The sequence below is a fragment of the Miniopterus natalensis genome, chromosome 18, assembly GCF_054644295.1.
Source record: "Miniopterus natalensis isolate mMinNat1 chromosome 18, mMinNat1.hap1, whole genome shotgun sequence".
NCBI lineage: Eukaryota > Metazoa > Chordata > Mammalia > Chiroptera > Miniopteridae > Miniopterus > Miniopterus natalensis.
Window position 1 is genome coordinate 38,876,548 of NC_142098.1, and position 26,844 is coordinate 38,903,391.

General features: G+C 55.7%; 1 protein-coding gene across 1 annotated transcript; it reads left to right on the plus strand.

Annotated features, from left to right (window-relative positions):
* The first annotated feature begins 716 nt into the window (after nt 1-716).
* Nucleotides 717-25,425, plus strand: PRR12 (proline rich 12). Its single transcript, XM_087826835.1, has 14 exons — nt 717-1,149; nt 2,722-2,834; nt 3,794-3,955; nt 4,040-7,347; nt 7,802-8,468; nt 9,842-10,353; nt 16,455-16,571; nt 16,728-16,861; nt 17,103-17,605; nt 21,706-21,831; nt 21,940-22,037; nt 23,820-23,966; nt 24,057-24,152; nt 24,443-25,425. The coding sequence occupies exons 1-14, from the start codon at nt 1,064-1,066 to the stop codon at nt 24,587-24,589; spliced, it is 6,216 nt and encodes a 2,071-aa protein (XP_087682961.1). The 5' UTR covers nt 717-1,063; the 3' UTR covers nt 24,590-25,425.
* Nucleotides 25,426-26,844: the final 1,419 nt, after the last annotated feature.

Sequence of the window (26,844 nt, forward strand, 5' to 3'; positions counted from 1 at the left end):
CCGCGTTCCGGCACCTCGCGGGCCCCAACGCTCTCTTGACCTTGGGGGTACCCGCCAGCCCCGCCCCCGGGGGAGGCTTGCAGTGGAAACTCGGACTCAGGCGAGCAGGCCGAGTGTGCAGACACGCGTATGAGGTTTGAGACGCGTATGAGGTTTGAGATGGCCATCTCTCACCAGTGCCACGGGCCACACACATGCAGAGCCCCACCCGTGCACACGCACGTCTTCGTGCGCTCCCCGTGCCCGTACAGGGGCACTTTGCAACCCAGGGAAAGGGTGGGGGGCATATTTGCAACTGTGCTCGTTGGGGGCTGGCTCTTCCCCTAAATAAAAGCTCTTTGGAAAAGAAACCAAAAAAGTGAAACAATGCAAAAAAATAATAAAATAAACTGAATTGCGATCACAGGCGAGCCTGCGCGTAGTGGAACTGGTTTTCTGTACTAATGTTGCGCCCTACACCCCCAGGCCCTGCTTTCGCTGTCTCCCGTTCTCTCTCTTTTTTTTTTTTTTTTTTTTTTTGCGTTTGCACGGGATTGTGGGAGGAAGCGGAGAGCAGCCAGACACCCCGCCGCCCGCCCCCCCTTCCCCTCCCCCCTCCCCCAGCCGCCTTGTGCAAAGATGGCTGCACCGTGAGCGCAGCGGAGGAGGAGGCGGCGGCGGCGGCGAGAGAGCGAGCACCCAGCGCCTGCACCCACCCCGGGGCCGCCCGGGACGCCCCCTCCTGAGCGCGCGCTCCCCCTTTCTCTCTTGCAAGCGCCGGGGCAAAGGCGGAGACAGCGGGGTCCCTCCTCCCCCCTTTCCCTCAAGGGGGAACCCCCTTCCCCCCTCCTTGGCTCGGAGGCTGCACCCCTCCCTTGCCCGCCCCTCCGCCCCGTCCCCTCCCTCCCGCGCCCCGGCCCTTCCCGGGCCTTCGGCGGCAGCAAAGAAAAAAAGAGAGAGAGGAGAGAGAGAGAGAAGGGGGAAAAAAGCAGCAGCGGAGGGAGCGGCGGCGGAGGAGAGCGCGCGCGCGCCCCCTCCCTCCCCCCTCCCTCCCCCTCCCCCCAATTTCCACCGCGGCCAATTCATGGACAGGAACTACCCCAGCGCCGGCTTCGGGGACCCGCTCGGCGCCGGGGCGGGATGGAGTTACGAAAGGTCAGCGAAAGCTAGGTAAGGAGCCGAGGGTGGCCTGGAAGAAGGGGCCAAGGGGTAGGGGCCAAGCCTGGCCGGCCCGGGTAAGGCCCGGCCCGCCGGGCGACGCGTGCATCGCAAACTCCCCTCCGGTTTGCAAGGGAGCGGCCTTCCTCGGTTTGCAACAACGCCGCCGCCCCACTTTGCAAATTGCAAACTCCGCCAAAGCCAGCTCCGGCATGCAAAGGGAGAGATGCAGCGGGAAAATGGGGGTGCAAAACAATTTCGGACGGAAAGGCCTTGGGAAGGTGGGAGGGACTGGAGAAGCAAGGCCTGGATTTCCCCCCATCCTTGGATTCCCGGCTTGCTGGCCCCTCCCCCCCGCACCCCAGGCTTTGCTCTTGCAAAGGTGGGAAGAAAAGGAGAATTAGAGCTCAGACCTGGGGGGCGCGCCCCCTTCCCAGGTCCCATTGTTCCGGAACTGCGCGAGGCCGCGCCACTCTGGCTCCCCCACCCCCCGAAATTCCGCGCGCAGAGTGGGCACAGGGCCCCGCCCCCTTCCTAAGCTGGGGTTCCGTGTGTGCAAGGGGGGGTTCCTGGTATCTGAGACACGCCCCCTTTAACTCCCCACCCCCAAAGACAGGGAATCCTAGTTGATGAGAAGGAGTGGAGTGTTTGACCTCCTGGCGTCTGGGCCATGGATTGGGGCCATTATTGCATGGGAAGATTCGGGTGTATGGTTGTGTATGTGAGCGTGGACCCTGTTCCTGGGTAGCTGACAATCTGCTCACCTGCGAATCAGCCCCTTACCTACTGTTTATTTGTGTCGTGCCTTCACTCTTCACCTGCCCCGAACCACCTCCCTCCCCCACACACCTGGGTTTCCCAGCATGGCAGGGCATGACCGCACGTGTGTTCCATGTGGGCTTCTCCCCTCTGTATCTATTCTTCCCCACGGGTGAGTTGGATACTTCTTTGCACACATACATGGCTTTGCATGGCCCTATGCCTTTGAACCTCAGCCTCAGGAGCTGGACGGTGTTCATGTTCACACCTGTACCTGGTACTTGACTATCCCCTCCTCATCCCACATCCCTGCCATTTGGGTAACAATCTGCCTCCTGCTCCCAACTGGCTGTGCACCACCCTGTGAGGTTCAGGGCTTATGTGTTCCCACGTGTCTGTAGAAGAGGGGGCATCTATGCGCAGCTCTGGGGATGGCCCTAGGGTCTTGTGTCACCAGCGGGGTGGGGGCCTGTATGTGGTAGGAGGTCCACGTTTTCAACTCGAGGCACTTTCTCTGACTCTTCACCTTCTCTGTGTTTGTCTCATCCTTGTGCATGTCTGTGTTTGTAATCGTGAGACTATATTGAGACTACATGGTCTCTATTTACTGGGACCCAGGGCTCTGTACTGCTGCTGAGGTACGAGTGGGGACCATTTCTATGGCTTTTTAGTTGGGCACCCCGATTCCCTTATCTTCTTTGCTTTAGGGCCCAAGATTCCCCACTCAGCTGTAAGAATTCCCCCAACTACCCTAGGGATTTTGCTGAGTTCCCTTTTCCGAGGGCAGCTTCGGAGGATACCGTAACATCTCTCCCTTCCCCCCAGCTTGGTCTATGGCAGCTCCAGGACCTCGCACCCCGAGACGGACATCTTACACCGCCAGGCCTACGGGGCCCCCCACCCACTGCAAAGCTATGCCACCAACCACCACCCTGCAGGTACGGACCCCCATCCCGCCCCGCCTGGACTAGCCCTCCCTCCAAGGCAGCTGATTGGCTGGTGAAAGTTCCACCCCTCCTAATTGGCCTTGCCCTGCGTTCTGGCCCGCCCCTTTCTATCCTCCCTCTGATTGGTTGATCTGTGGCTGCTTAATTTCACCTCGGATTCGTCTGCCTCTGCCTCTAGTCCCGCCTATTTTGTTCCAATTGGTCCCATCCCCACAGCCCCCAAATCCCACCTTCTCTTCCAGGCTTTTCCGCCTCTCAAGCCCACCCAATCACTTCCTTCTGGGTTTGCCCATTCTCTTGATTCCTTGGTTCTCTGAACACTTTCCTTCTAGTTCCCATTCTTCCTGATTGGCAGTGATTCTTTGGACCGCTGCCTTTTCCCTTAGATTTGCCACTACCTTATTCTCCCGAGTGGCTCTGCCTCCAAGGCTTCTGATTGGCCCCCTTCCTTTGATCCTACTGCCCTCCTTCCTTGATGGAGCAGCAATGACACTGTAGTCCAGTTCGATCCTTGACCCTCCTGGTTGGATCCGTCTTTCCTTCCCACCTTTCTTTTTCTGGATTCTCTCACTTTGACTCAACCCCTGTGGAATTGTTCTGTAGGTCGCAAGGGCTCCAGTCATCCCATCCCTTACCCCTGCTGGAATTGCCCAAATCCTTTGGCCTCACCCCCTGCCCCCAATCATAACAACTCCCTGCTCTTTTGATCTCACTTCCTTCACTTCTGGATTTTTCTCTTCCTTTGTCTACCTTTGTCTTCCTGAACTCCCTGCCGTTATGATTGCATTGCACCCCATCCTGCTTACTGTCTCCTTAGCTTGTCTCTGCCCACTTTCTCCCCCTTTCCTTCCCTCCAGTCCCTTTCCCTGACCAAACTTGCCTTTGGCTTCTTCCCTTTCAACCCTGCCCTATGCCCTACCTAGCTGACTCTACCCCCTGTTCCTGGTCAGGCCTCTCTGGACTCTTTGACACTGGCCTCCACCACGCGGGCTCAGCAGGGCCCGACGCCTCCGTCATGAACCTCATCTCGGCCCTGGAGTCCCGGGGCCCCCAGCCAGGCCCCTCTGCCTCCTCTCTCCTCTCCCAGTTCCGCAGTCCTTCCTGGCAAACAGGTAAGCCCGTTGCCAACTCAAGAGGGCCAGGGTGGGGCTGGCTTGTGGTCCACTCTGACCTATGGTCTCCTCCATCATCCCCAGCCATGCATACTCCAGGCCCCACGGAGCTCTTCATCTCAGGCGCCCTGCCGGGTTCCAGCACCTTTCCGTCCTCCTCTGCCCTGTCGGCCTACCAGCACCCGGCTTCCTTCGGCAGCCGCCCCTTCCCAGTGCCCTCATCCCTCAGCCTCCAGGACCCCCCATTCAGTCCCCCAGCTAATGGGCTCCTGTCCCCTCATGACGTGCTGCACCTGAAGCCCTCGCAGGCACCCACAGTGCCCTCCTCGCTAGGCTTTGAGCGCCTGGCGGGGAGTGGTGTCTTGGGGCCCGCTGGTCTTGGCCCGGCCCAGACGCCTCCGTACCGCCCTGGTCCCCCAGACCCACCTCCCCCTCCCCGACACCTCCCAACTCAGTTCAACCTGCTGGCTTCCTCTTCCGCTGCTGCTGCTGCCGCCGAGCAATCCTCCCCACAGCTGTACAACTTCTCGGGTGCTGCCCCAGGCCCACCACCCGAGCGGGCCCTACCCCGCCAGGACACCGTCATCAAGCACTACCAACGGCCAGCTAGTGCCCAGCCCCCACCGCCCCCACCACCAGCCCATGCCCTCCAGCACTACCTGAGCTGTGGAAGCACCTATCCCTCCATGGGCCATCGCGCCAACCTGGCCTGCAGCCCCCTCGGTGGTGGGGAGCCTTCCCCAGGCGCTGGTGAGCCTAGCAAGGCTGGGCCCAGTGGAGCCACGGCCGGGGCCTCAGGCCGGGCTGCGGGCCCCGAGGCCCCTGGAGGAGGTGGGGCAGGGGGTGGTGGCGGAGGTTACCGCCCCATCATTCAGTCCCCTGGTTACAAGACGGGCAAAGGTGGTTATGGAGCAGCTGCAGGTGCTGCCAACAGGCCCCCACCACCTCGTTCAACTGCCACACCCAAATGCCAGAGCCTGGGTGGTCCAGCAGCGGCCTATGCCACTGGGAAGGCCTCTGGGGCTGGCGGAGCAGGAGGCCAGGCCTATTCTCCTGGTCAGCCCCAGGGGCTTCTAGGACCCCAGGCCTATGGGCAAGGGTTTGGAGGGGGTCAAGCACAAGACTTGAGCAAAGGCCCTAGCTACTCAGGGGGGCCTCCGCAGCCCCCCAGCGGCCCCCAGCCTCCTGGCCTAGCCACATGTCAGAGCTACTCCCCTGACCAGCTGCAGGGGCAGCTGTATGGGGTGCAGGGTGAGCCGTACCCAGGGCCAGCTGCCCACTCCCAAGGGCTGCCCACAGCCAGCCCCTCGCTCAGCTATAGTACTGGCCATTCCCCAGCACTCTCGGGCCACGGAGGTGGCTGGGGTCCCAGTTCTTTGGGTGGTGGTGGAGAGGCCAGCCCTTCTCACATCATCCGCCCACTGCAGTCGCCACCTGCCCCCGGTCGCCCACCTGGAGTCGGCTCTCCAGGAGCCCCTGGCAAATACCTGAGCTCTGTCTTGGCCTCAGCCCCATTCCTGGCACCCCCAGGAACCGGCAGCTATGCAGCTGGAGCAGGTGGCTACAAAGGCAAGGGAGATGGCTCAGAGCTGCTGGCAGGCCCTGGGGGGCCTCCTGCTGAGCGCACTGAGGATGAGGAATTCCTCATCCAGCACCTCTTACAGGCGCCCAGCCCCCCGAGGACCTCAGGGGCTGATGGATTGGTGGGCGAAGATGGGGCAGCAGATGCCTCCAAAGGACTTGGTGGGAGTGGCGGGGCTGGGGGTCCCCCAGGCACACCCTATGAGCTGGCCAAGGAAGATCCCCAGAGGTACCATCTACAGAGTGTCATCCGTACCAGTGCCAGCCTTGATGAGGGTGCCACAGCGGCCCTGGAGCTAGGCCTGGGGAGGCTGAAGGAGAAGAAGAAAGGGCCAGAACGGGGTGGTGAGACCCCTGAGGGGCTAGCCACCTCAGTTGTCCACTATGGGGCAGGTGCCAAGGAGCTGGGGGCCTTTCTCCAAAAGAGCCCGCCACCCCCACCTCCCACGGCCCAACCTGCCCAGCCCAACCCCCATGGCCTCCTCCTGGAGGCTGGGGGCCCTGACCTCCCACTGGTGCTGCCTCCTCCTCCCCCACAGCTGCTTCCCTCAGTCCTCAGCCACACCCCTAGCCCCTCTTCCAGCAACCCCAAAGTCGGAGTCCATCTCCTTGAACCAGCCACCCGTGATGGGGCACCCCAACCACCCCCGCCGCCTCCCCCACCTCCACCACCCATGCCTCTCCAGCTCGAGGCCCACCTCCGTAGCCATGGGCTGGAGCCTGGTGCCCCCAGCCCCCGCCTGCGACCCGAGGAGAGCCTGGAGCCACCAGGTGCCATGCAGGAATTGCTTGGGGCCCTAGAACCACTGCCCCCTGGGCCTGGTGACACTGGCGTGGGCCCACCTAACACTGAGGGAAAGGATCCCTCAGGTGCCTACCGCAGCCCCAGCCCGCAAGGCACCAAGGCCCCCCGCTTTGTGCCACTCACTTCCATCTGCTTCCCTGACTCCTTGCTCCAAGACGAGGAGCGCAGCTTCTTCCCCACCATGGAGGAGATGTTTGGCGGAGGGGCAGCAGATGACTACGGCAAGGCTGGACCGCCTGAGGATGAAGGTGATCCCAAGGCAGGCACCGGGCCCCCTACTGGCCCCCCTGCCTATGATCCCTACGGGCCCTATTGCCCAAGCCGGGCCTCTGGAGCAGGGCCTGAGACTCCAGGCCTGGGCCTCGACCACAACAAGCCACCTGAGCTGCCATCCACGGTCAATGCTGAGCCTCTGGGCTTGATTCAAAGTGGGCCTCACCAGGCGGCCCCACCGCCCCCACCGCCCCCACCACCACCACCTGCCTCAGAGCCCAAGGCAGGCCTGACTTCGCCCATCTTCTGCTCTACCAAGCCAAAGAAGCTGCTCAAGACGTCCTCCTTCCACCTGCTCCGGCGTCGTGACCCTCCCTTCCAGACGCCCAAGAAACTGTATGCCCAGGAATACGAGTTCGAGGCTGACGAGGACAAGGCTGATGTGCCCGCTGACATCCGCCTCAACCCCCGGCGTCTGCCTGACCTGGTGTCCAGCTGCCGTTCTCGACCAGCCCTCTCACCACTGGGTGATATCGACTTCTGTCCACCCAACCCTGGTCCCGATGGCCCCCGGCGCCGTGGCCGCAAGCCCACCAAGGCCAAACGCGATGGCCCGCCCCGACCCCGGGGAAGGCCCCGGATCCGCCCGTTGGAGGTCCCCACCACCACTGGGCCAGCTTTGGCCTCCACACCCACTGATGGGGCCAAGAAACCCCGGGGTCGGGGCCGTGGCCGGGGCAGGAAGGCCGAGGAAGCAGGGGGCACCCGGCTGGAGCCCTTGAAGCCACTTAAGGTGAGGGTGGAGTGGGACTCAGTGCTTCAGTCTGAGAGAAAGGATGGGGGATATGGTTTATATTTCTGAAGCCTGTGAGGAAATGAGTCTGAGGGTTGGAATTCCAGGATTCCACTGTTGGGGAGATCTGAGAATTGAAACGAGTTTTAGAGGGAGGCAGGGGGTTGGAGCTTTGGTTTTTATCCATCGGGGATCCCCGTTTCCTGGGTCTTGGTGGGAGGAAGATCTGGAGCCTGGGGCTCTTGGACTGAGCAAGGAGAGGTCAGTGAGTAATAAAAGGATGGAACCGAGTCCTATCAGAAGGGGTCTGTGTACTTGAACTCTAGGATTCTACAGGCTGAGTCTGGGAATTTCAACTTTAGGGTCTTATGTGTGAAGGGGGCTGGGTTCTGGACTCCTGGGTCTGAGGGAGGAGGGGACTTGGGCCCTGACTCCCCACTATTCTTGTATCTAGATCAAGTTGTCTGTGCCCAAGGCTGGTGAGGGTCTGGGAGCCTCATCAGGTGATGCCATATCAGGCGCTGACCACAACAGCTTGGACTCTAGCCTGACTCGGGAGAAGATCGAGGCCAAGATCAAGGAGGTAGAGGAGAAGCAGCCGGAGATGAAGTCCGGCTTCATGGCCTCCTTCCTGGACTTCCTCAAGTCAGGCAAGCGCCACCCGCCACTGTACCAGGCCAGCATGACACCTCCGCTCAGCCCCCCTAAGAGCGTGCCGCCCTCTGTGCCCACCCGAGGCCTGCAGCCCCAGCCCCCTACTGCCCCCACCGTGCCACACCCCCCGCCCACTGGCGCCTTTGGGCTGGGAGGTGCACTGGAGGCTGCTGAGAGCGAGGGCCTGGGGCTGGGCTGCCCTTCGCCCTGCAAGCGGCTGGACGAGGAGCTGAAACGGAACCTTGAGACGCTGCCCTCCTTCTCCTCGGATGAGGAAGACTCTGTTGCTAAGAACCGGGACCTGCAGGAGAGCATCTCCTCAGCCATCTCTGCCCTCGATGACCCACCTCTTGCTGGGCCTAAGGACACGTCCACCCCGGATGGGCCTCCCTTGGCTACTGAAGCTCCAGTCCCAGGGCCGCCCCCTCTCCCAGGGCTCCCTAGTGCCAGCAGCAGTGGTACACCTGGTGAGCTCTGGGGAGATGGTCCAGGGGCGGGGCTTCCCTGTTATTCGGCCGCCGGGTGCGGTTCTGCAGATTATGCTCTGGTTCAGGGACACTGTGTTAGGTGATGTAGACTTACACATTCATGGAGGTCACTTTCTGATGGGGGCAAACAAAGGTTTTGAGAAAGGGGTGTTGTTTTCTAATCTGCCCACAGATGCTAAGTGGACTAGCAGGGGCCCCTCAAGGTGGGCACTGGAGAACGTTGGGGGACAGGGCAGGTTATGTGTGATGGAGACAGCTGGGTAATGGGGTACTCAGTGTGCTTTTAAGACTGGCAGGGGATCCAGGCCCTGGGAAGGGCTCTGGAGTTACCAATGTGTGATAAAGGACAGGAAAGGAAGGTGACGGGGGCGGGGGGGCGGTAGTTTAAAAAGAGGAGAACTGACTAGTGCGGTCTTGTGGGTGGGTGGGAGGGGAAGGCTGGGGGGTATGGTTGGGTTTAGATGGGGTTCTGTCCTGGGGCTTTGGACAAAATGTAAGGGCTTTTGTGGGGGTAACAGGTATTGGGGAGGTTGGAGGAAGACACTCAGGGCAGTTAATGAGGGGGCTTGAGGGCTCAGAAGGACTGTTACAAAAACTACGAGGGCAGAGGCACCGAGGGAGTTTTCAGACTTGGGAACAGGAAGGAATGGGGATTGGAGCCAGGCAAGGGCACTGAGGCAGCAGAGGATGTTCAGGATTAAAATGGGCATGAGGATGAGAGACTGGTCCCGGGAGTGCAGGATAGTCCTGGAGTTGGGGCCGGGCCTCAGGAAGGAATTCGGGCTTGGCAGAGGGCTGTGGGGACCTGAGTGGCCGTAAGGAGCAGAGGGGCATTCAGATTCAGGGACAAGAGAAGAGGTTCCAGGGAATGGCAAATGGCATTTGGGAACAAGGAGGCATGTCAGGGCAGGGCAAGGAGGTTGGTGGGGACTAGGCTGAGGAGCAGGGGCGAGATGACCAGAGTGGGGGGCAAGGAGAGCATTTTAGTGGGATAGGACCTGACCATGGGGAGGGGATGGGACAGGATAGGGGAGCAGGATCAGACAGGAGCTTTGAAGGAGGAACAAGGGCAACAGAGGAGTAATAAGTGGAGGTGAAGGAGTGGGGTGGAGGCAGAGGTGGGTGGTAGCTGAAGAACTCTGTTTCATCTGGAGGGATGTTGGGGGGCTAGGGGGGCTGGGTTGGCACCAGGTAGAGGAAACTAGGCCCAGGCTGGGAGTGCCTTTCACTGACAGCAGAAATGAGGAATACTGGGGACTTGAGGGACATACGGGATGTCGAGGGACAGCAGGTTGAAGCTCAGAGGAGGGGGGGTCTGGAGGTCCAGTTCTGACACCCCTCTTGCTCCCCAGAGCCCCCGCTGCTGGAGGAGAAGCCCCCGCCCTCTCCGCCGCCTGCCCCAACGCCCCAGCCACCACCCCCACCTCCAGCCCTGCCCTCGCCACCCCCGCTGGTGGCCCCGGCCCCGGCTCCGGCTCCAGCTCCGGCTCCAGCTCCAGCTCCCGCACCGGCTCCCGCTCCTGCTCCCGCTCCTGCTCCCGCTCCCGCTCCCGCTCCCGCTCCGGCTCCCACCCCGGCCCCGGCGCCAGCGGCCAGCTCGCCACCTCCGCCACCTCCGCCAGCCCTGCCTTCGCCACCCGCCCCGCCGCCGCCGCCAGCTGCTGCCCCGCCCGAGGAGCCCGCTGCCCCGTCCCCCGAGGACCCCGAGCCGCCCGACGCGCGGCCCCTGCACTTGGCCAAGAAGCAGGAGACGGCGGCGCTGTGCGGGGAGACGGACGAGGAGGCGGGCGAGAGCGGCGGGGAGGGCATCTTCCGCGAGCGCGACGAGTTCGTCATCCGCGCCGAGGACATACCCTCCCTCAAGGTGAGTCCCCAGCCTGCCGGCGACTGGCCCGATGGGTTTGGTCCCTGGCGTGCTCGCCGAGCGCCTGCTGGAGGACAGGCTGTGCTGCAGGCGCGGCGACGGCCGGGGCGGCCCCTGGGATAGTGGGGGACACGCCAGCCTCTGAGACACTTTTGTTGTTGTTAATCCTCCCCTGAGGATAGGTTTTTCCATTAATTTTTTTTAGAGAGTGGGGGTGGGGGGGGAGAAACATCGATGTGAGAGAGACACATTGACTGGTTGCCTCCCCCAGTGGAACCTGCAACCCAGGTAGTGCCCTTGACTGAGAACTGAACCCAGGACCCTTTGGTTCCTGGCCTGATGCACTGGCCAGGGCTGAGATGTTATTTTGTGTGTGTGTAACCCTGAGTGCTGGGGTTACAGTAAGGAGCAAAGCAGGTGAGGGTCGGATGTTCTTCTGACTTGCCATGTAATTGGGAAAGTATGAGGCCTTGGGGTGACATGGCTATGAACACACACCCCACCTGTAAACGTAATAGCCAGCGGGTTGGGAATGCTTGTATGTCAGGCACATCTGACATTTTATGCGGACCAGCCCATTCATGACTTCCAGTTACTCCACACCAGCAAACTCCAGCCCCCCTGAGCCAAATCCAGCCCATTGCCAGTTTTTATCAATGAAGGTTGATTGGCATATAGCCACGCCCACTCATTTCCATATCACCTTTGGCTGCCTTCCCCAATGGCAGAGTGTAGTAGTTTTCGCCTGAGCCTCGCTGGCCCGCAGAGCCCACAGTATACCTGTCTGCTCCTTCCCAGGGTTGCTGGCCTCTGCTGTACTTGGTTCCTTGGACAGGTAGAATTGGATCACAGGACTAATATGAGTGTTTGACAAGGGTGGTGACATCAGACACCAGTGTAGTACTTCCCACAGGGCATGAGGCAGAGCGAGTACTTGGTCGGTCAGCAAGCCATCAGCACCTCGATGGTGACAACAAAAGCTAAGGCCATTCTCCATATCAGTCACTGTCACTGGCTGGGTATTGACTATGGGACAGGGTCCATGTTCAGGTCTTGATGTATGTTACCATGTTTAATTTAATCTTGGATGTTGGTTCTTCTAAAATACAGATGGAGAAACTGTGGGATGAATTAATTTTAAGGAGTGACTGTTATTACATCTCTTATGGAGTGTTCTGTGAGATTAACTTAATGTTTCATACAATTATCTTTAACCTATTTTATTGTGGAGGAAAGTAGCAAATAGAATACTGGGACTGTGTGTATCCGTTACTCGGCTTCCACCATTGTCACCTCCTGGCTGGTCCTGCTTCTCTCCACTCTGGCACATTCTGCCCCCTGTCCCACCCCACCTACCCCAGGCATCGTATCCTTTCACCCATATTTTATCACCTTTTTAGCATGAAATTTGATAACATGCAAAAGAATGGTCCTAAGGGATTTGTAAGTTATAAAGTAAAATGTTAGAATGAACACTCATGTCCCACCCCCACCCCGCCAGCAACCAGAACATTCCCAATGCCTGAGCCCCCGGTGTCACTCCCTGGCCAGTCCTGCATCCCCCACTGTGGTACTCATCCAAGTGCCTTGTGTACGTTATTTCATTTTACCCTCAAGACTTCTGGGGCTGATTTGGCCAGTCAGCCTGGGACAGATGAGGAAGATGTTGACCAAACACCAGTGGTAGGAACTGGATGGGATTTGGGGCACGTCACAGTCAGAATTTGGTTTGATTGCTTTTTCCCCTTTAATTGTGATAATCTATGTGTACCATGAAGTTGAACTTCTTAACCATTTTTAAATGTACCATTCAGTGATATTAAGTATGTTCATGTTGTGCAAAACAGTTTCTAAGTTTTATCTTTAAAATCATCTTCCTTTATAGGGATTATTACTCCCATTTTACAGGGAGGTAAACTGAGGCTCAGAGCAGTAAAGTAGTCTTCCCAGGCTTTAAATGCTGGGACCTACAGCCCTGCTGCCTTCTGGGAGCCTGTGCTCTCAGTGCAAGACTCAGCCCTTCTCTGTGTAATTCTGTCAAATACTGATGATGACAGCAGTCAGTGCTACTGGGCGCTCAGCACTGGGCCAAATGAACAGGGCTCTAGGGCAGGGACCGTGACTCCCAGTTTACAGATGAGGAAGTTCACGATCAGAGAGACGGAATCATTTGGCTGGTGAGTGCCTAGTTGGGATTGGAGCCAGAGCCATCTGATACCATCTCCCGGCTGGCATGGGGCAGGGGAGGGGACTGGGCAAGGACTCAGATGCTTAAAATACAACAGGAGTGTGTTCTAATCGGGGCACAGATGTTGGGGGCTCGTTCGTGTGCCTGGATTCAGGGCAGGCTGGCGGCATGGTTGTTGAGAGAGCCCAGCTTTGGCCTTAACCTGCCTGGTGCACATCTCTGAGTTAGACTGGTGTTGAACCTTCTGAGCCTCAATTTCCTATCTGTAAAATGGGGCTAATCATATTAGTACTTCCTTCATGCAGTGTGAGGATGGCATTATGGCTCACCCAGTATTCTGATCGTGGGTGGCATACTGAGGTGCCTATAAGGTTTGCTTCTGTTACTCATCTTCGTGAACTTCGGCAAGTCTCTGGTGTAGGGCTTGGCCAAGTTTTACTGTAGGCCAGATAGCAAAAATATTTTTGGCTTTGCAGACCACTTAGGGTCTCTGTCACATGTTCTTGATTTTTTTCTTTTTTACGATTTTTTAAGAATGTAGAAACCATTCTTAGCTCTTACATGATAAAAAATGGGCCACGGGCCATAGTTTTTTCCTGGAGCAGTGGCAGTCCAGTAGAAATATCATGAGTCATATACATCATTGGGACTTTCTTGGATCCACATTTTTAAACAGTTAAAAGACGGGTGAGATTAGCCACAGGAATGTATTTTCTTTAACCCAGCATATCTAAAGTAGCATTTCAGCATGTAATTAATATAGAAGAATTTGATGTTTTACATTTTCCTTTCATACCAAGTCTTCGAAACTCAGTATGTATTTTACATTCTTAGAACACTCAGATGAACTGCATTTCAAGTGCTCAAGAGCCACATGTATGGGGGGGAGGGGCTGCTGAACTGGAGAGTGCCAGGTTAGCCCCCTCTCTGCTTCATCTTCCCCACGTGTAATATGGGCATGATCATATTAACTCTCAGTTCTTGAGGATGTCGAAGGTTTAGCAGGATGTAAACTCTGAGCATGTAAGAGTTTGTTGGGTGGAGAAAAGTGTGTGGAGAATGTGGTCCAGCGAGAGAGAACATTGTGCAAAGGCCCTGTGGTGATGGAAAGCATGGCGTGCTTGAGATGTGCAGGGATACAAGGGATTGGACAGTGAGTGCCAAGGCTGGGATCAATGGGAGAATCTGCTCTGGGTTGCCCGGCCTCTGCTAGGGCCCCTGGTCTGTATGGAGGTGGCTGCGGAGGTTGACTGCATTAGTTCTGTGACAGTGACTCCCCTGTTAATGGACCCTGCAGCTTTTTCCTTAACACCAGGCTCAGTGCTTCTAGTTTACTCACATCCTGCTGCTTACTGCCCTTGTCTCAGCTTGTCACAGTTCAAATTCCCAGAAGAGAATCTGATTGGTCCAGCTCAGCATTTGGGGGCTGTGGGTGGGGCAACTTCCTTAGTAAGTGGAAGTGGACATAGTCGGTGATATGATTCACATGAGGAGAGGCAGGAAGGACATGGCTTTGGGACTAACTGGCTCTAGTTGAGGAGCTGGCAGGGATGATTGCCAGGTGATTGGGTCCAATGACTGGGGGTGTGGTGGGGATCCTGAGAAAAGTGGTTTGGGGGAAGATATCAAGTCCAATGGAATGCGGTGAGCCCAGGGACCTGAGCCCAGCTAGAGGATCAGCTGACTCCTTAGAGAAGGCAGACAGGCAGTGGGAGGAGACAAGCAGTGGGAGGAGGGGGGTGCTCCCCCTAGCTTGGGGGGGGGGATGTGCTGATGGATTTCTCAAAAGCTTCTGAGAACTAGAACAGGGTACATATTCACACTGAGAGGGAAAAGGCACCTCTGGTGGGGACCCTGCGTATGCAAAAGCCTGGAGTTCAGAAAGTCTGGGGCTTGCCCTGGTCGGTGTGGCTCAGTTGGGCGTCATCCTGTGCACTGAAAGGTTTCTGGTTCTATTCCTGGTCAGGGCACATGCCCCGGTTGCAGACTTAAATCCCCAGTAGGGGGCATGTAGGAAGCAGCTGGTCGCTGTTTCACTTTCACATCAATGTTTCTCTCTCTCCCTCTCCCTTCCTCTCTTTCTTAAACAAGAATCTTGCCCAGCCGGCGTGGCTCAGTGGTTGAGCGTCGACCTATGATCCAGAAGATTGAGGTTCGATTCCAATCAAGGCGCATGTCTGGGTAGTGGGCTCGATCCCCAGTAGGGGGCGTGCAGGAGGCAGCTGATCAATGACTCTCTCATCATTGATGTTTCTATCTCTCCCTCTCCCTTCCTCTCTTGGAAATCAATAAAAACATATATATTTTTTAAAAAGTCTGGGGCTTGTCTGCTGAGCTTTGAGGGCTCTGCATGGCTTGCTGGGCAGGAGCAGAAGGGAGAGGAAACTGAGGCAAAGTCTGCCAGCCTATAGAATCGGCATTGGAGGCCCTGGAAGGTTTTGGAACAGGGTAGGGTGTAAATGGGCTTTCCAGTACTTGGGCCCCTGACCTGGCTCCCTGAGGAGCCAGGAGCGAGGACTGAGAACCATGGTATCCCGGAGGAAAGCACTTAGGTTGGGACACCTACATCCCTGTCTTGCCCTGCCTCACTCTTTTATGAGACTCAGGCAAGAGCCTTTCTGGACCTCATTTTCATCCGGTTATTGTAACCACTTTGTGTCCCCCTGGTTGATCTAAGGGACATGAAAAGTCATGGATATGAGAGCAGTTGACCCAAAACCAAGAGTAGACAGCCAATACCTGGCACTCAGCCTTTAGTGTTGCAGCTGCTGCCAGTGGCAGACATTACTAATTGATCCAAGCACTCAGTCCTGCCGAGCCTGGTGCTCAGGGCAGCCATAACCAGTCAGTTGGAGTTACCATCCCAGTGCTGTTGTATTGCTTGACTGTGGGGTCTCTGAATGCAGGGACCGCCCCTCCTTCGTCCCTGGGTTATCACAATGCTCAGTGCATGTGTCCCGCTATGTTCTTATTCTGTGCTTATCTGTACCTGTCAGTAGCTGTCTTCTAGAGCCACAGCTGTCACACATTTCCTTGGCAGTCCCTGCCCACCACCCAGTCCCCTCATGGGAGGAGACATGGTCCTACCAGGACTCATTTAGGTGTCACTTCTTCTAGGAAGCATTCTTGGATTCAGATTGAGTTCAGGGCCCCTTCTTTTCTGCTTCAGGGGCATCCACCATTGACGCATTGATTACCTGTGCTGTTATTTTTGTGTGCCTGTGTTTGGCTCCCTTGCTGCCCCCCTCGCTCCCCAGGATCAGATGCTGGGTCTGACTTGCATCCATCGGGTCCAGACACAAGCCTTGGTGTGTGGGTGAGGGTCTAAGGGTGTCAGGGAGTGGAGATGGGAGAGTCTTTCTACCCCTGTGGCACGCCCTGCTGTGGATAGACTGATGAAGTAAATGTCTCAGGTACCCTGTCACCTGTCTATTCTCGGCACAAGCCACTGCCTTGCCCTGCTTTGTTTATTTGCTTGTCTGTCTTGTTATCTACGTAGTGAAGGCTCCGTGAAAGGCTTTGTCGCTTTCCTTCACCGCTGAACCCCGGGGCCCAACATGGTGTCTAGAAAATAGTGGATGGGTGCTCTGGTTTTTGTCATTGCGTTGAGCTATGTGGGAGGATTGTACCATCGCACCAAAAAGCTGTAGAGACTGAAGCCTCGGAGCCCGGGAATGAACAGCTGGATCGAGAGTATTGGACCGTAGGAGGACAGGGCCGGACTCCACTTGCGTCCCCAGGGCTGAGAACATCGCGAGGCCCAAAGATATCTGCCATCCGGGTGGTCATTCATACTTGTTGACCATGATGCCTTTTCTCTAAGGGGTACTGAGGGAGGTCAGAGGGCCAGGAATTGGGGAGCAAGGCGCAGGGATGGGGCTGACCCTGCTGGCCTCGCTGTGCCCCTCCTCAGCTGGCGTTGCAGACGGGCCGCGAGCCCCCACCCATCTGGCGCGTCCAGAAGGCCCTGCTACAGAAATTCACCCCGGAGATCAAGGACGGGCAGCGGCAGTTCTGTGCCACCAGCAACGTAAGCCTGCAGAGGGCAGCGAGGACTCGGCCCCGCCCCGCCCCGCCCGGGTGGGGTGTCTGGCCACTGCGGTGGCCCAGCGGGTGGGAATCTTGGGTGCTGGGCTGCGGGATGGGGTAGGTGAAGGATTTCCTTTTGTGCTCTTTCCCTCCATAGTATTTGGGGTATTTTGGGGACGCAAAAAACCGGTACCAGCGCCTTTATGTAAAGTTTCTGGAAAACGTGAACAAGAAGGATTACGTGAGGGTCTGTGCTCGGAAACCTTGGCACCGGCCCCCTGCGCCTGTCAGGTACGGTGGGGCCTGGGGACAGGTGGCGGGCAGGGCCAACAGGCTAGGAGATGGGACACGCATCGGGAAATAGTCTGGGGAGGGGACAGAACAGGGCAGGCTGGAGACCGAGAGAGAGGAAACCACCTCAGGGAGAGGGAGTGCTCCGTTCCAGCGCTGTGGGCCAGGCGGGGATCCCAAGGAGGAGAATTGGGGCTCCCCGGAGGCAGCTGAGCGCTGTCCCTTCTGTGTTCCCTGCCAGGCGCTCTGGGCAGGCCAAGGGCCCCGCCTCTGCGGGGGGCAGCTCTGCACTCCCCCCCAAGGCCCCGGCACCACCTCCTAAGCCTGAGACCTCTGATAAGACGACATCTGAGAAGCCCCCAGAGCAGACGCTGGAGTCGGTTGTGCCCGAACCCCCTGCCCCTGAGAAGCCGTCCCCGCCTCCGCCGGTGGAGAAGGAGAAGGAGCGGGAGAAGGAGCGGGAGAAGGAGAAGGAGAAGGAGCGGGTCACACGCGGGGAGCGGCCGCTGCGCGGGGAGCGGGGCCCGGGCGGGCGGCAGACGCGGCTGGAGCGGAGCCTCCCCACCGGACAGCCCGCCGCCTCCCGGCTGCCCAAGGCCCGGCCCACCAAGGTGAAGGCCGAGCCGCCCCCCAAGAAGAGGAAGAAGTGGCTGAAGGAGGTGGCAGGCAACGCCTCGGCGGGCGGGGGCCCACCAGGCAGCTCCTCGGACTCGGAGTCATCCCCCGGAGCACCCAGCGAGGATGGTGAGACCCTCGGGCACCGCGAGGCTGGTGGGGAGGCTGGGGGGACTGGGCCTTCAGGAGGCATGGGCAGGGGCTGTCCAGAGGGGCCGGGTAGCATCAGCAAGACAGCCACAATAAGTAAATTAAAAACACTAGCAGTGGCCAACAACTATGTGGCACCTAATTACATGATAGGCTGTCTTCTCATTTCTTTGCACGTATTTGCTGCATAATTTCCATAGCAGTCTTAGAGGTAGATACTACTATTGTCCTCATATACCAGTGGGGAAACTGAGGCACCAAGAGTGTAACACTGCTGGGATGTGGCATCCCGCCTGAGTTGGAATGCAGCCCTTGGAGCCTCAAGCTCCATCTTATGACGCTGCTCTGTTTTGTCTCAGAATAAGTAGGTTCTGGGGGCTGAGGGGGACCAGGATTGACCCTGGAGGCCCAGAGATGGTGGTATTCCCTGTGACTTGCTGGGTGGCTCCAGAAAGGAGGCATTACCTCTTGGTGCCTTAGTGACCTCACCTGTAAAATGGGTTAATAATAGATAAAGCACAGAGGGGAGGATACTTGCTATAATAGGTAGCAGATGTGAGCTCCATTGCTTAGAATGATGTCTGGTTTATGATGCCAATAACAACAACAAAATACATTTACACACTCGTAAAATAAATACAACAGCCAGGTGCTAGGCGTCCTTTTAAGCATTTTACACACGGCTCATTTTATCTTTACATAAACCCTGTAAGGTAGGTGCTGTAGAATTGTCCTCAATTTTAAAGATGAGAAAACTGAGGCACTGGGAGGTGACCTGACTTGTTCAAGGTCACATTCTTTTAGGTGTAATGCAAGGATAGCTGTTTTGTTCTATATTTTTAATTTATTGGTTGATTTTTATTTATTTTTAATTTTTAAAAAATTTTATGTATTGATTTGAGAGAGAGAAAGAGAGATGGATTCGTTGTTCCACTTACTTATGCATTCATTGGTCACTTCTTGTATATGACCTGTCCAGGGACCAAACCTGCAGCCTGGGCATATGGGGACTATGCTCTAACCAACTCACCTACCTGGCCAGACGCAGAGGTAGCTGTCTTAACAGAGTCTAAACATGCAGCCAGTCAAATGAGAGATGGAATTGTCTTTCCATCAAAGCCCTGCTATAGATGGGGGGGTCATAGAGAATAAGAGGCTCTTCTCAAGGTTGTCTAGAGTCCTATTTTTCTTTTCCTGTTCTGCTATCCCCTAGGAAGCTGTCTTCACCATATGGTCAGAAGCAGCCCAGCAGCCCTGTCCGTAGGAATGGACACAAGGGCAGGGGAATGGCTTCACTTTCCCCTTAAGTGACAGATTTGAGTGGGCGTGGCCCACGTCCTGTCTTCTCATATCCCATTGGCCAGAACTACTCACATGGCCACAGCTAGCTGCAAGGGGGCCTGGGAAATGTAGTCCTTTAACTGGTCCAGCTGTGCTGAATCAAGCCAGGTGGAAGCAGTTGAAGCTGAGACAGGCAGGTATGATAAGGGAGGAGGTTTAGATGTGCAGATCTTTCCTTCTCTGACCCTCAATTTTTTTTTCCCCTCAAATAAGTTTATATATCTAAGTCACATGTCATCTGGTTCACCTATTTAAAATATATAATTCACTGGCTATTAGTATAGTCGTAGAGTTTTCATCTCTGCAATTAATTTTAGAACATTTATATCACCCCAGAAAGAAATCCTGCACTCTTTGGCCATCACTCCTCTTCCTTCCCTGAAGTTCTAAGCAACCAATAATGTACTATCTCCATAGATTTGCCTGTTCTGGACATTTTATGTAAGTGGAATCATACAATATCTAGCCTTTTGTGTCTGGCTTCTTTCATTTAGCATACTGATTTTGAGGTTCACCCATGTATTGGTGCTTTGTTCCTTTTCATGGCTGAATAATATTCCACGGCATGGATCTACCACATTTTATTTATCTATGCAACAATTGATGGACATTTGGGTTGTTTCCACTGTTTAGCTAATGCTGCTATGAACGTACATGGGCAGCCCTGAATTTTCTGAGCCTAGGAAATGGGGGGAGCTGGACTCTGCACTCTTAGGGGAGCAATTTCCCTTCCAAGGGTCAATGTTTCTCTCTGGGTGAGGGTTTGTGTCCCCCCACCCCATTCAACCAGGATTCCCTGGAGGGAATGATGAGCCTGACTCATCTGGTTACCATGAAGGCTTTGTCCAGCCCAGGAGGCCCCAGAACCAACCCTCTTGGTTGTCCAAGAACAGCCGCCCTCCATGTGCTCTCTCCTTTCTTATATTCCCAGTGAAAGTTCTAGAAAGAGGCTGCAGTGCTGTCTTCTCTCCTCTTCCTTTAGTCCACTCCCATCCAGCTTCCTCAGCCTCTTTCAGCAGGTGTTTATTGAGCACCTACTATGTGCCACAACTGGGGTTCCAGCTGTGAACAGAATAAACAAAAATATGTGTCCTCGTGTGAGCTCACAGTCCATCCAGGGAGTCAGTCAGATATGTTATGTAACAGAATACAAAACAATATGAAAAATCATTGGTGTGAGGCTGGGGAGGATTAAAGGCAGTTAAGAAAAATAAATCCAATAAAGAGGATCCAGGCAGCAAACTGGGTGATGTTTTCGGGGAAGGCAGAGTTGGGGAAGGTTTCTGGAAATGACATTGGAGCAAAGATCTGAACGCGGCAGGATCATGTGACTTTGAGGGAGAGAACATTCCAGGCTGGGCGTGTCAGGATCAGGAAGGAGGCCAGTGGCTGGAGCAAACAGGAGGAGAGGGTGAGGAGTGAGGGCAGAGGAGGAACAGGACCAGATCCCGGAGGGACAAGGGGTCTGGGGCTTTGTGGCCGCACTGGCAGGATTTTACCCTGAGCGAGAGGAGCCATAGGTGGGTTTGGGATGAGGCCTGATGGGGTCTGATTCCCACTGCCAAGTGCTCACTCCAGACCCTTGAAACAGCTGTCACCAGGGATCCTCAATACTCATAAATCAAGTGGCCTTTTCTCATGCTTCTTCCTAAGGGGTATTCTGGGGCCTTCTCTGGCCCTCCCATTTGACTTTTCCCCCCAATGCGCCTCCTTGGCTTTCCTGTGAGCGTCCCCTGTGAGTGTCTTGTCCTTGGCCTTGTTGTCCACCGCTCGATTGGCACACTCCCATAAGTTTCCAGTGAGCCTCAGGTTCATTCTTCCCCCTGGCCACCCTCCAGGCCTCCTCAAGCCCCCTCCCTCCAGCTCCCACTGAGCTGCTTGTCCCAGGTTGCTTATCTCAGGGACAATCCCCCTGGCTACCCAGTCACCAGGCCAGACCCTCTGGCACCATGAGTTGCTCCCTCACCTCCACGTCTGAGAAGTTCCCAGTCGTACCCCTCCCTGACTGCCCCATCCCCCTCTGCTCTTTCCCGCAGCCCTCTCCCTCACGCCCCCCTCCCATCTCTATAGCCTGTCCCTACCGCCCTGCTCCAGCCTCATCCTTTCTTACTTGGTTTGTTGCCCTGATCTCTCGTCTCACCCCTCCAATCTGTCCCCCACATGGCCTCAGAGGGGTCTTTCTACACTAAATCTCACCCCTCCCCCGCTCACAGCTCTCCCACGGCTTCCTAGTACCCACCAGGAAAAGCCTTTGCCCTTTCAACCCCTCGCTGGAGGCCCTGCGTGGACTGGCTTGCACTGATAACGTGCAGTCTGCTCCTATCTCCTTCCTCAATCTTGCCCTTTGTGATCTGATCTCTCTGACTTGATTCACCGGTTTAGAAACCAACTATGCTGCTGCTTTAGACTTTGCTGAAGCTGCATTGAACTGGTCAAACATGAAGTTTACGAGCCTGGGACAGTCTTTCCTAATGCTCTTTCCTGTCACTCAAGACTCAGCTCTTGAGCAACCTGGAGCCAACCATTCCCTGACTCCCAGGCTGAGCTCATCACAATGCCTGTGATTCAGCCCTTAGAGCACGTTGCACTGGTTCTCCTCAGTCCTCCACAGTAGGCTTGGGCCTCCCTGAGAGCAGGGATTTCTCTGCTGGTCCCTGGTACCTAGAACACTGTCTGCCCCACAAGTAGCATCAGGGCAAGCTGCAATAATGAACTCATATCCCATGGTTTTCCCCCAGAGCGGGCAGTACCTGGGCGTCTGCTGAAGACCCGGGCGATGCGGGAGATGTACCGGAGCTATGTGGAGATGCTGGTGAGCACAGCACTCGACCCGGACATGATCCAGGCCCTGGAGGACACGCATGGTGAGCTGAGGCCTGGGCGGAGGGAGCTGGGGACCGACCCCCAACCCCTCCTTTGCCCCCATGCATTGTGGGGCTGCGGCTCTTCTGAACCCCCTCCTCGGCTTTCAGACGAGCTGTACCTCCCACCCATGCGGAAGATCGATGGCCTCCTGAATGAGCACAAGAAGAAAGTCCTGAAGCGGCTGTCGCTGAGCCCAGCCCTGCAGGTGCTTGGGAGGCCTGGGCAGGCGGTGTCTGGGGCCCAGAGGTCAGGCATGGAGGAGATGTGTGCATGTGGTCCCCAGAACATCTGGAGGGAGCAGTCATGGGGAGAGTCGGGCTTGGCCAGGAGAAAAGTTGAGATCAGTGTGTCGGGAGCGGTTCTCTGGGTTCTTAGTAGCCTTGCAGGCCCAGTAGGAGGGGAGCTGGGATGGTGTGGAGGGGTCAGGAAGGTCTGGGGTGGATTCCTGGGAAGGCCCAGCAGAGTGTGGTTGTGCAGCGCAAGTCTGGGGACAAAAGGTAGACGGAGGCCTGCATGAAGGGCTCACTTGGAATCTGATGGCTTCTCTGATGACATAATGTAGGTTCTTAGAGAATCTCAGGCTTCAGTATTAAGTCATGGAATGTCTTAGGGTTCTGGGATGGAATATCAGGGCAGCTTCTGGAATTCTGGGATAGAATGTAAGTCTGGCTCTGAGAATTCTGATGGGGAGGTTAGTGTCGTGCTGAGAATCTGGGGTAGAATGTTAGGGTGACTCCCATTCCTGGGATGGAATGTTAGTCCACCCTGAAAATTCCAGAGGGATGTGAGTCTGGTTCTGAGAATTCTAGGATGGATTGTAGGCTGGCTCTGAAAACTCTTGGTGGGATGTTAGTTTGCGTCAGAAAATAGGGGCTAAAATGTTAATCTGGTGCTGGAACCCTGGGTGAGCTGTTAGGACGACTCTGAGAATTCTGGGATTGAGTGTGTCTGGCTCTGAGAAGTCTGGATAGGATGACATGCTAGGGTTAAGAATTCCATTATTTTAAAAAAAAAAGGATCCCTGGCTGGGTTGCTCAGTAGGTTAGAGCATTGTTCCGATACGCCAAGGTTGTGGGTTTGGTCCCCAGTCAGGGCACATACAAGAATCAACCAATGATGCATAAATAAGTGGAACAACAAATCTGTGTGTTTTGGGGTTTTTTCTCTCTCTCTCCCTCTCAAATTAATTTTGGGGGGGAAAAATCATTATAGAATACAGGCTACCTCATCTTATTGTGAGTCACACATATTGTATTTTTTGTTGTTGTTATATATAGAGATGAATTTATTTTTACTTTTATTTTTTTAATTTTATTTTTGTTTAAAATATTACAGATGTCCCTTTTCATATTGCATTTTTTACAAATTAAAGGTAAGACCCTCCACCAGCTAAAAGCTTACCACTTGCAAAGTCTCAAATGATGGTTAGCATTTTTTAGCAGTAAAGTATTTTTTAATGAAGGTCTATACATTTTTAATAGACTACAGTATAGCGTAAACATTACTTTCATATGCACTGGGAATCCAAACATTTTGCGACTTGCTTTATTGCCTTGTTCGCTGTGTTGCAGTCAGTGGTGTGGAACGGAACCTGCAGTATTGCATCGCGTGCCTGTGTGAGGCTAGGCCTGAGGGTTGTGGGGTGGAATGTTAGCCTGGTTTTAGAATTCTGGGATGGAATGTGACCTGGCGCTGGGGATTCTGGGATTTAGGCTGGCTGAGGATTTTGAGTAGGATGTTAGGGTGGCTCTGAGAATTCTGTTTGGAAATTAGGTGTCTGAGGATCCTGGGCCGGGCCACAAAGCATGTAAAGGTCACCAGGCAGGCCTAGGCTCCTTTGTCCTTTAAAGAAAGCAAGACTCCCAGTTGTCTCTTGATCCTGGGGGAAAGTGTGGCATCTGATTCTCAGGGAACCTGAGACCTGGGTGGTGGGTTTGGGGTGTGCAGGCCCAGGGAGGTGTCCCACTGATCCATCATCCGCCCACAGGACGCCCTGCACACCTTCCCCCAGCTGCAAGTGGAGCAGAGCGGGGAGGGCTCCCCAGAAGAGGGGGCCGTGCGGCTGCGGCCGGCTGGGGAGCCCTACAACCGCAAGACGCTCAGCAAGCTCAAGAGGAGCGTGGTCCGGGCCCAGGTGGGGCCATGGAGGGGCGCGCAGGGTGGGGGGAGAGGGGCTGCCCCATGCCGGGTGGGGTGCTGAGACATCTCCATCCCATCTGTTCAGGAGTTCAAGGTTGAGCTAGACAAGTCGGGATACTATACGCTCTACCACTCACTCCACCACTATAAGTACCACACCTTTCTGCGCTGCCGGGACCAGGTGAGTCTACCCATGGCGCGAATTGCCCTGGGTTCTACCCCTCATGGGCTCTTCCATGGTTCCAGGGGGCCAGGCCCCCAGCCCCTACTCCCTCACACCCAGGAGCCCAGGCCTCCAGACTCCCCCATCCCTCAGGCCCAGGGGTCCGGCCCCCCAGCCCTTCCTCCCTCAGACCCAGGGGTCTAGCTCCCAACGTCCTCTCCCCGGGACACTGATCCCTAGACCCCTGCCTCCTCCCACCCCAGGCCCTGGTGGTCGCCTGCCCCAGCTCCATGTTTAAACCCCTGCAGACCCTGGCCATCGAGGGCGGTGCTGAGGACCTGGGCCAGGAGGAGGTGGTCCAGCAGTGCATGCGGAACCAGCCGTGGCTGGAACAGCTCTTCGACTCCTTCAGTGACCTGCTGGCCCAAGCACAGGCCCACAGCCGCTGTGGGTGACCCCACCTCGGCCTGGGGGGACACCTCCTCCATGAACCAAGAACTGGGACAGAACTGTGTCCTCAGGCGCTAACCCCCAGGCCCTGTTGCCAGGGAAGGGGGGGGTCACTGGTCAGGGTGTGTCTGTGCTGCCCCCACAGGGCAGGGTTCAGAGTTGGACTCCCCTCTCTCCCAAGCCCTCTCCACTCCGTCCCCATTCTTCCCACTGTCCGGTGTACAGAGAAATTATTTATATATATGTATAAATGTCTATTTAGTAACGGTTTCCCTCTCCCCCTTGCCCCCCTCCCCCTCCATGGCCATAGCCCTCACCCCCTCCACCTTGTACATAATGTATAGGAAAAATCTATGTATGGCTGAGGGGGGTGGGGCAGCTTTAGAGAGCTGGGGGACCCCTCACCCCCAAGCCCCCCCTTCCAGGCCAAGATCTTTGCTAAAGGCCATTCCCTCCCCAGGGCATCCGGTGTCCTGTGGGAGGGGGAAAACGCATCTTGTTAATTATTTTTAATCTTATTTATTGTACATACCTGGGGCGGGGGGCTAGGGAGGTGGAGGGGGGAGAAGGGTCCCCTCCCTTTGCCCCTCCCACTCCTTTTCTACTGCGATTTGTCTGTGTCTCACCCCAACACACACCACCCCCATCCCATTGTTGTCTGGATGTGGTTCTATTTTTTATCGGTCTCCCCTCTCCTCCTCCTCTCTCTAACCCCTCTGCTCCCACCTCCCCACCACCCGTTGTCTCTTGCTCTTTCTTGGGCTTCTGTACAACTCAACTTGTATACACTGTGTACACACAACCAGCCAAACGAAAACCCAACGGCAAACACTTTATCGTCCGGCTGGAGTGGCTCTGTCCTGCGGCATCTGGGTCGCCCTGGGGTGGCAGGGGCAGAGGGTCTGGAACTGGAATGTGGCTTTTCTGGAGCTCTGGCAGGTGGTTGGTCTGGGGACATTGTATCAGTTACGTCTCACTGCGTAACGTAGCCCACCCCAAAATTTAGTGACTTAAAGCAAGAAACATCATTGTACGGTTCCTGAGGATCAGGAATTTGGAAGTGGGTTAGCTGGATGGTACTGGCCTAGGGTCTGCCATGAGGGTGCTGTCAGGTCATCAGCCAGGGTGGCAGTCCTCAAGGATCTGACTGGAATTTAAGGACCTATTTTAATGTGGTTCATTTGCATGGCTCTTGGCTGGAGGCGTCAGTTCTTTGCCACATGGACCTTGCCCACAGGGCAGCTTGAGTGTCTTCACGACATGGCAGTTGGCTTCGCCCAGAGTGAATGATCCAAGGGAGAGAGCAAGGAGGTCATGAGATTTCCTTGTCATCTAACACCATTGTTTCTGCCACCTGTTTGTAGAGGAGAGCCAGCATACACTCAGGGAGAGGTGGTTAGCTCCACGTTGTGAAGGGGAAAGTGTGGGAGTTTTTGGATGTTTCTTGTTTTTAAAAATATTTATTTCAGAGAGGAAGGGAGAGAGAAAGATAGAAACATCAATGATGAGAGAGTCATTGATCAGCTGCCCCCTGCATGCCCCCAACTGGGGATCGAGCCTGCAACCCGGGCAAGTGCCCTGACCAGGGATCAAACCCGCCACCTTGGGTTACCAGGATGATGCTCTAACCAACTGAGCTACCCAGCCAGGGCTGGATGTATTTTTAAACCAGTTCAGGCAGTGACAGGTGTGAGGAGTTGACCAGCTTTCCTTGGCTCTCTAATTTAGGCTTGGGAAGGGTTTCTGTGTTCTTGAACCCTGAAACCACAAGATCACGAGTGGACTGGCATTTTGGAGGCCGGCACCAGAGGTGAGGATGGATTCTGTATTCTCGAGCCTCACTATGATCCAGGACTGCTAGAAATGTAGACTCAGGTTCTTTCTCAGATCTACTGAATCAGAACCCACTTTTTAGTAACTCCTGGGAGGATTCGAATGCACATTCAAGTTAAGATGGCAGTATTCTAGAACCCAGCCTGTAAGGCAGTGAGTAAGCCGATCTAGAGCCTGGACACTTGTCAGCAAAGATGAGCTATTGGTGTTTCAGAATCCTGGGGTCAGCATTGAGGATGGCTGGTCGGTGGGTAGAGACCCAGTGAGATTTCAGGGTAGATATCTGCATCTTAGTCTCTTTCCCGGGTGAAATTGAAGAAGAACCTCCATTGTTCTAGAACCTTGGGTGTTGTCTAGACCATCACCAATGTTGATTGCAGAGCCCTGATTTCACAGAATGGCTAGTAACATTCGAGATCCATAATGG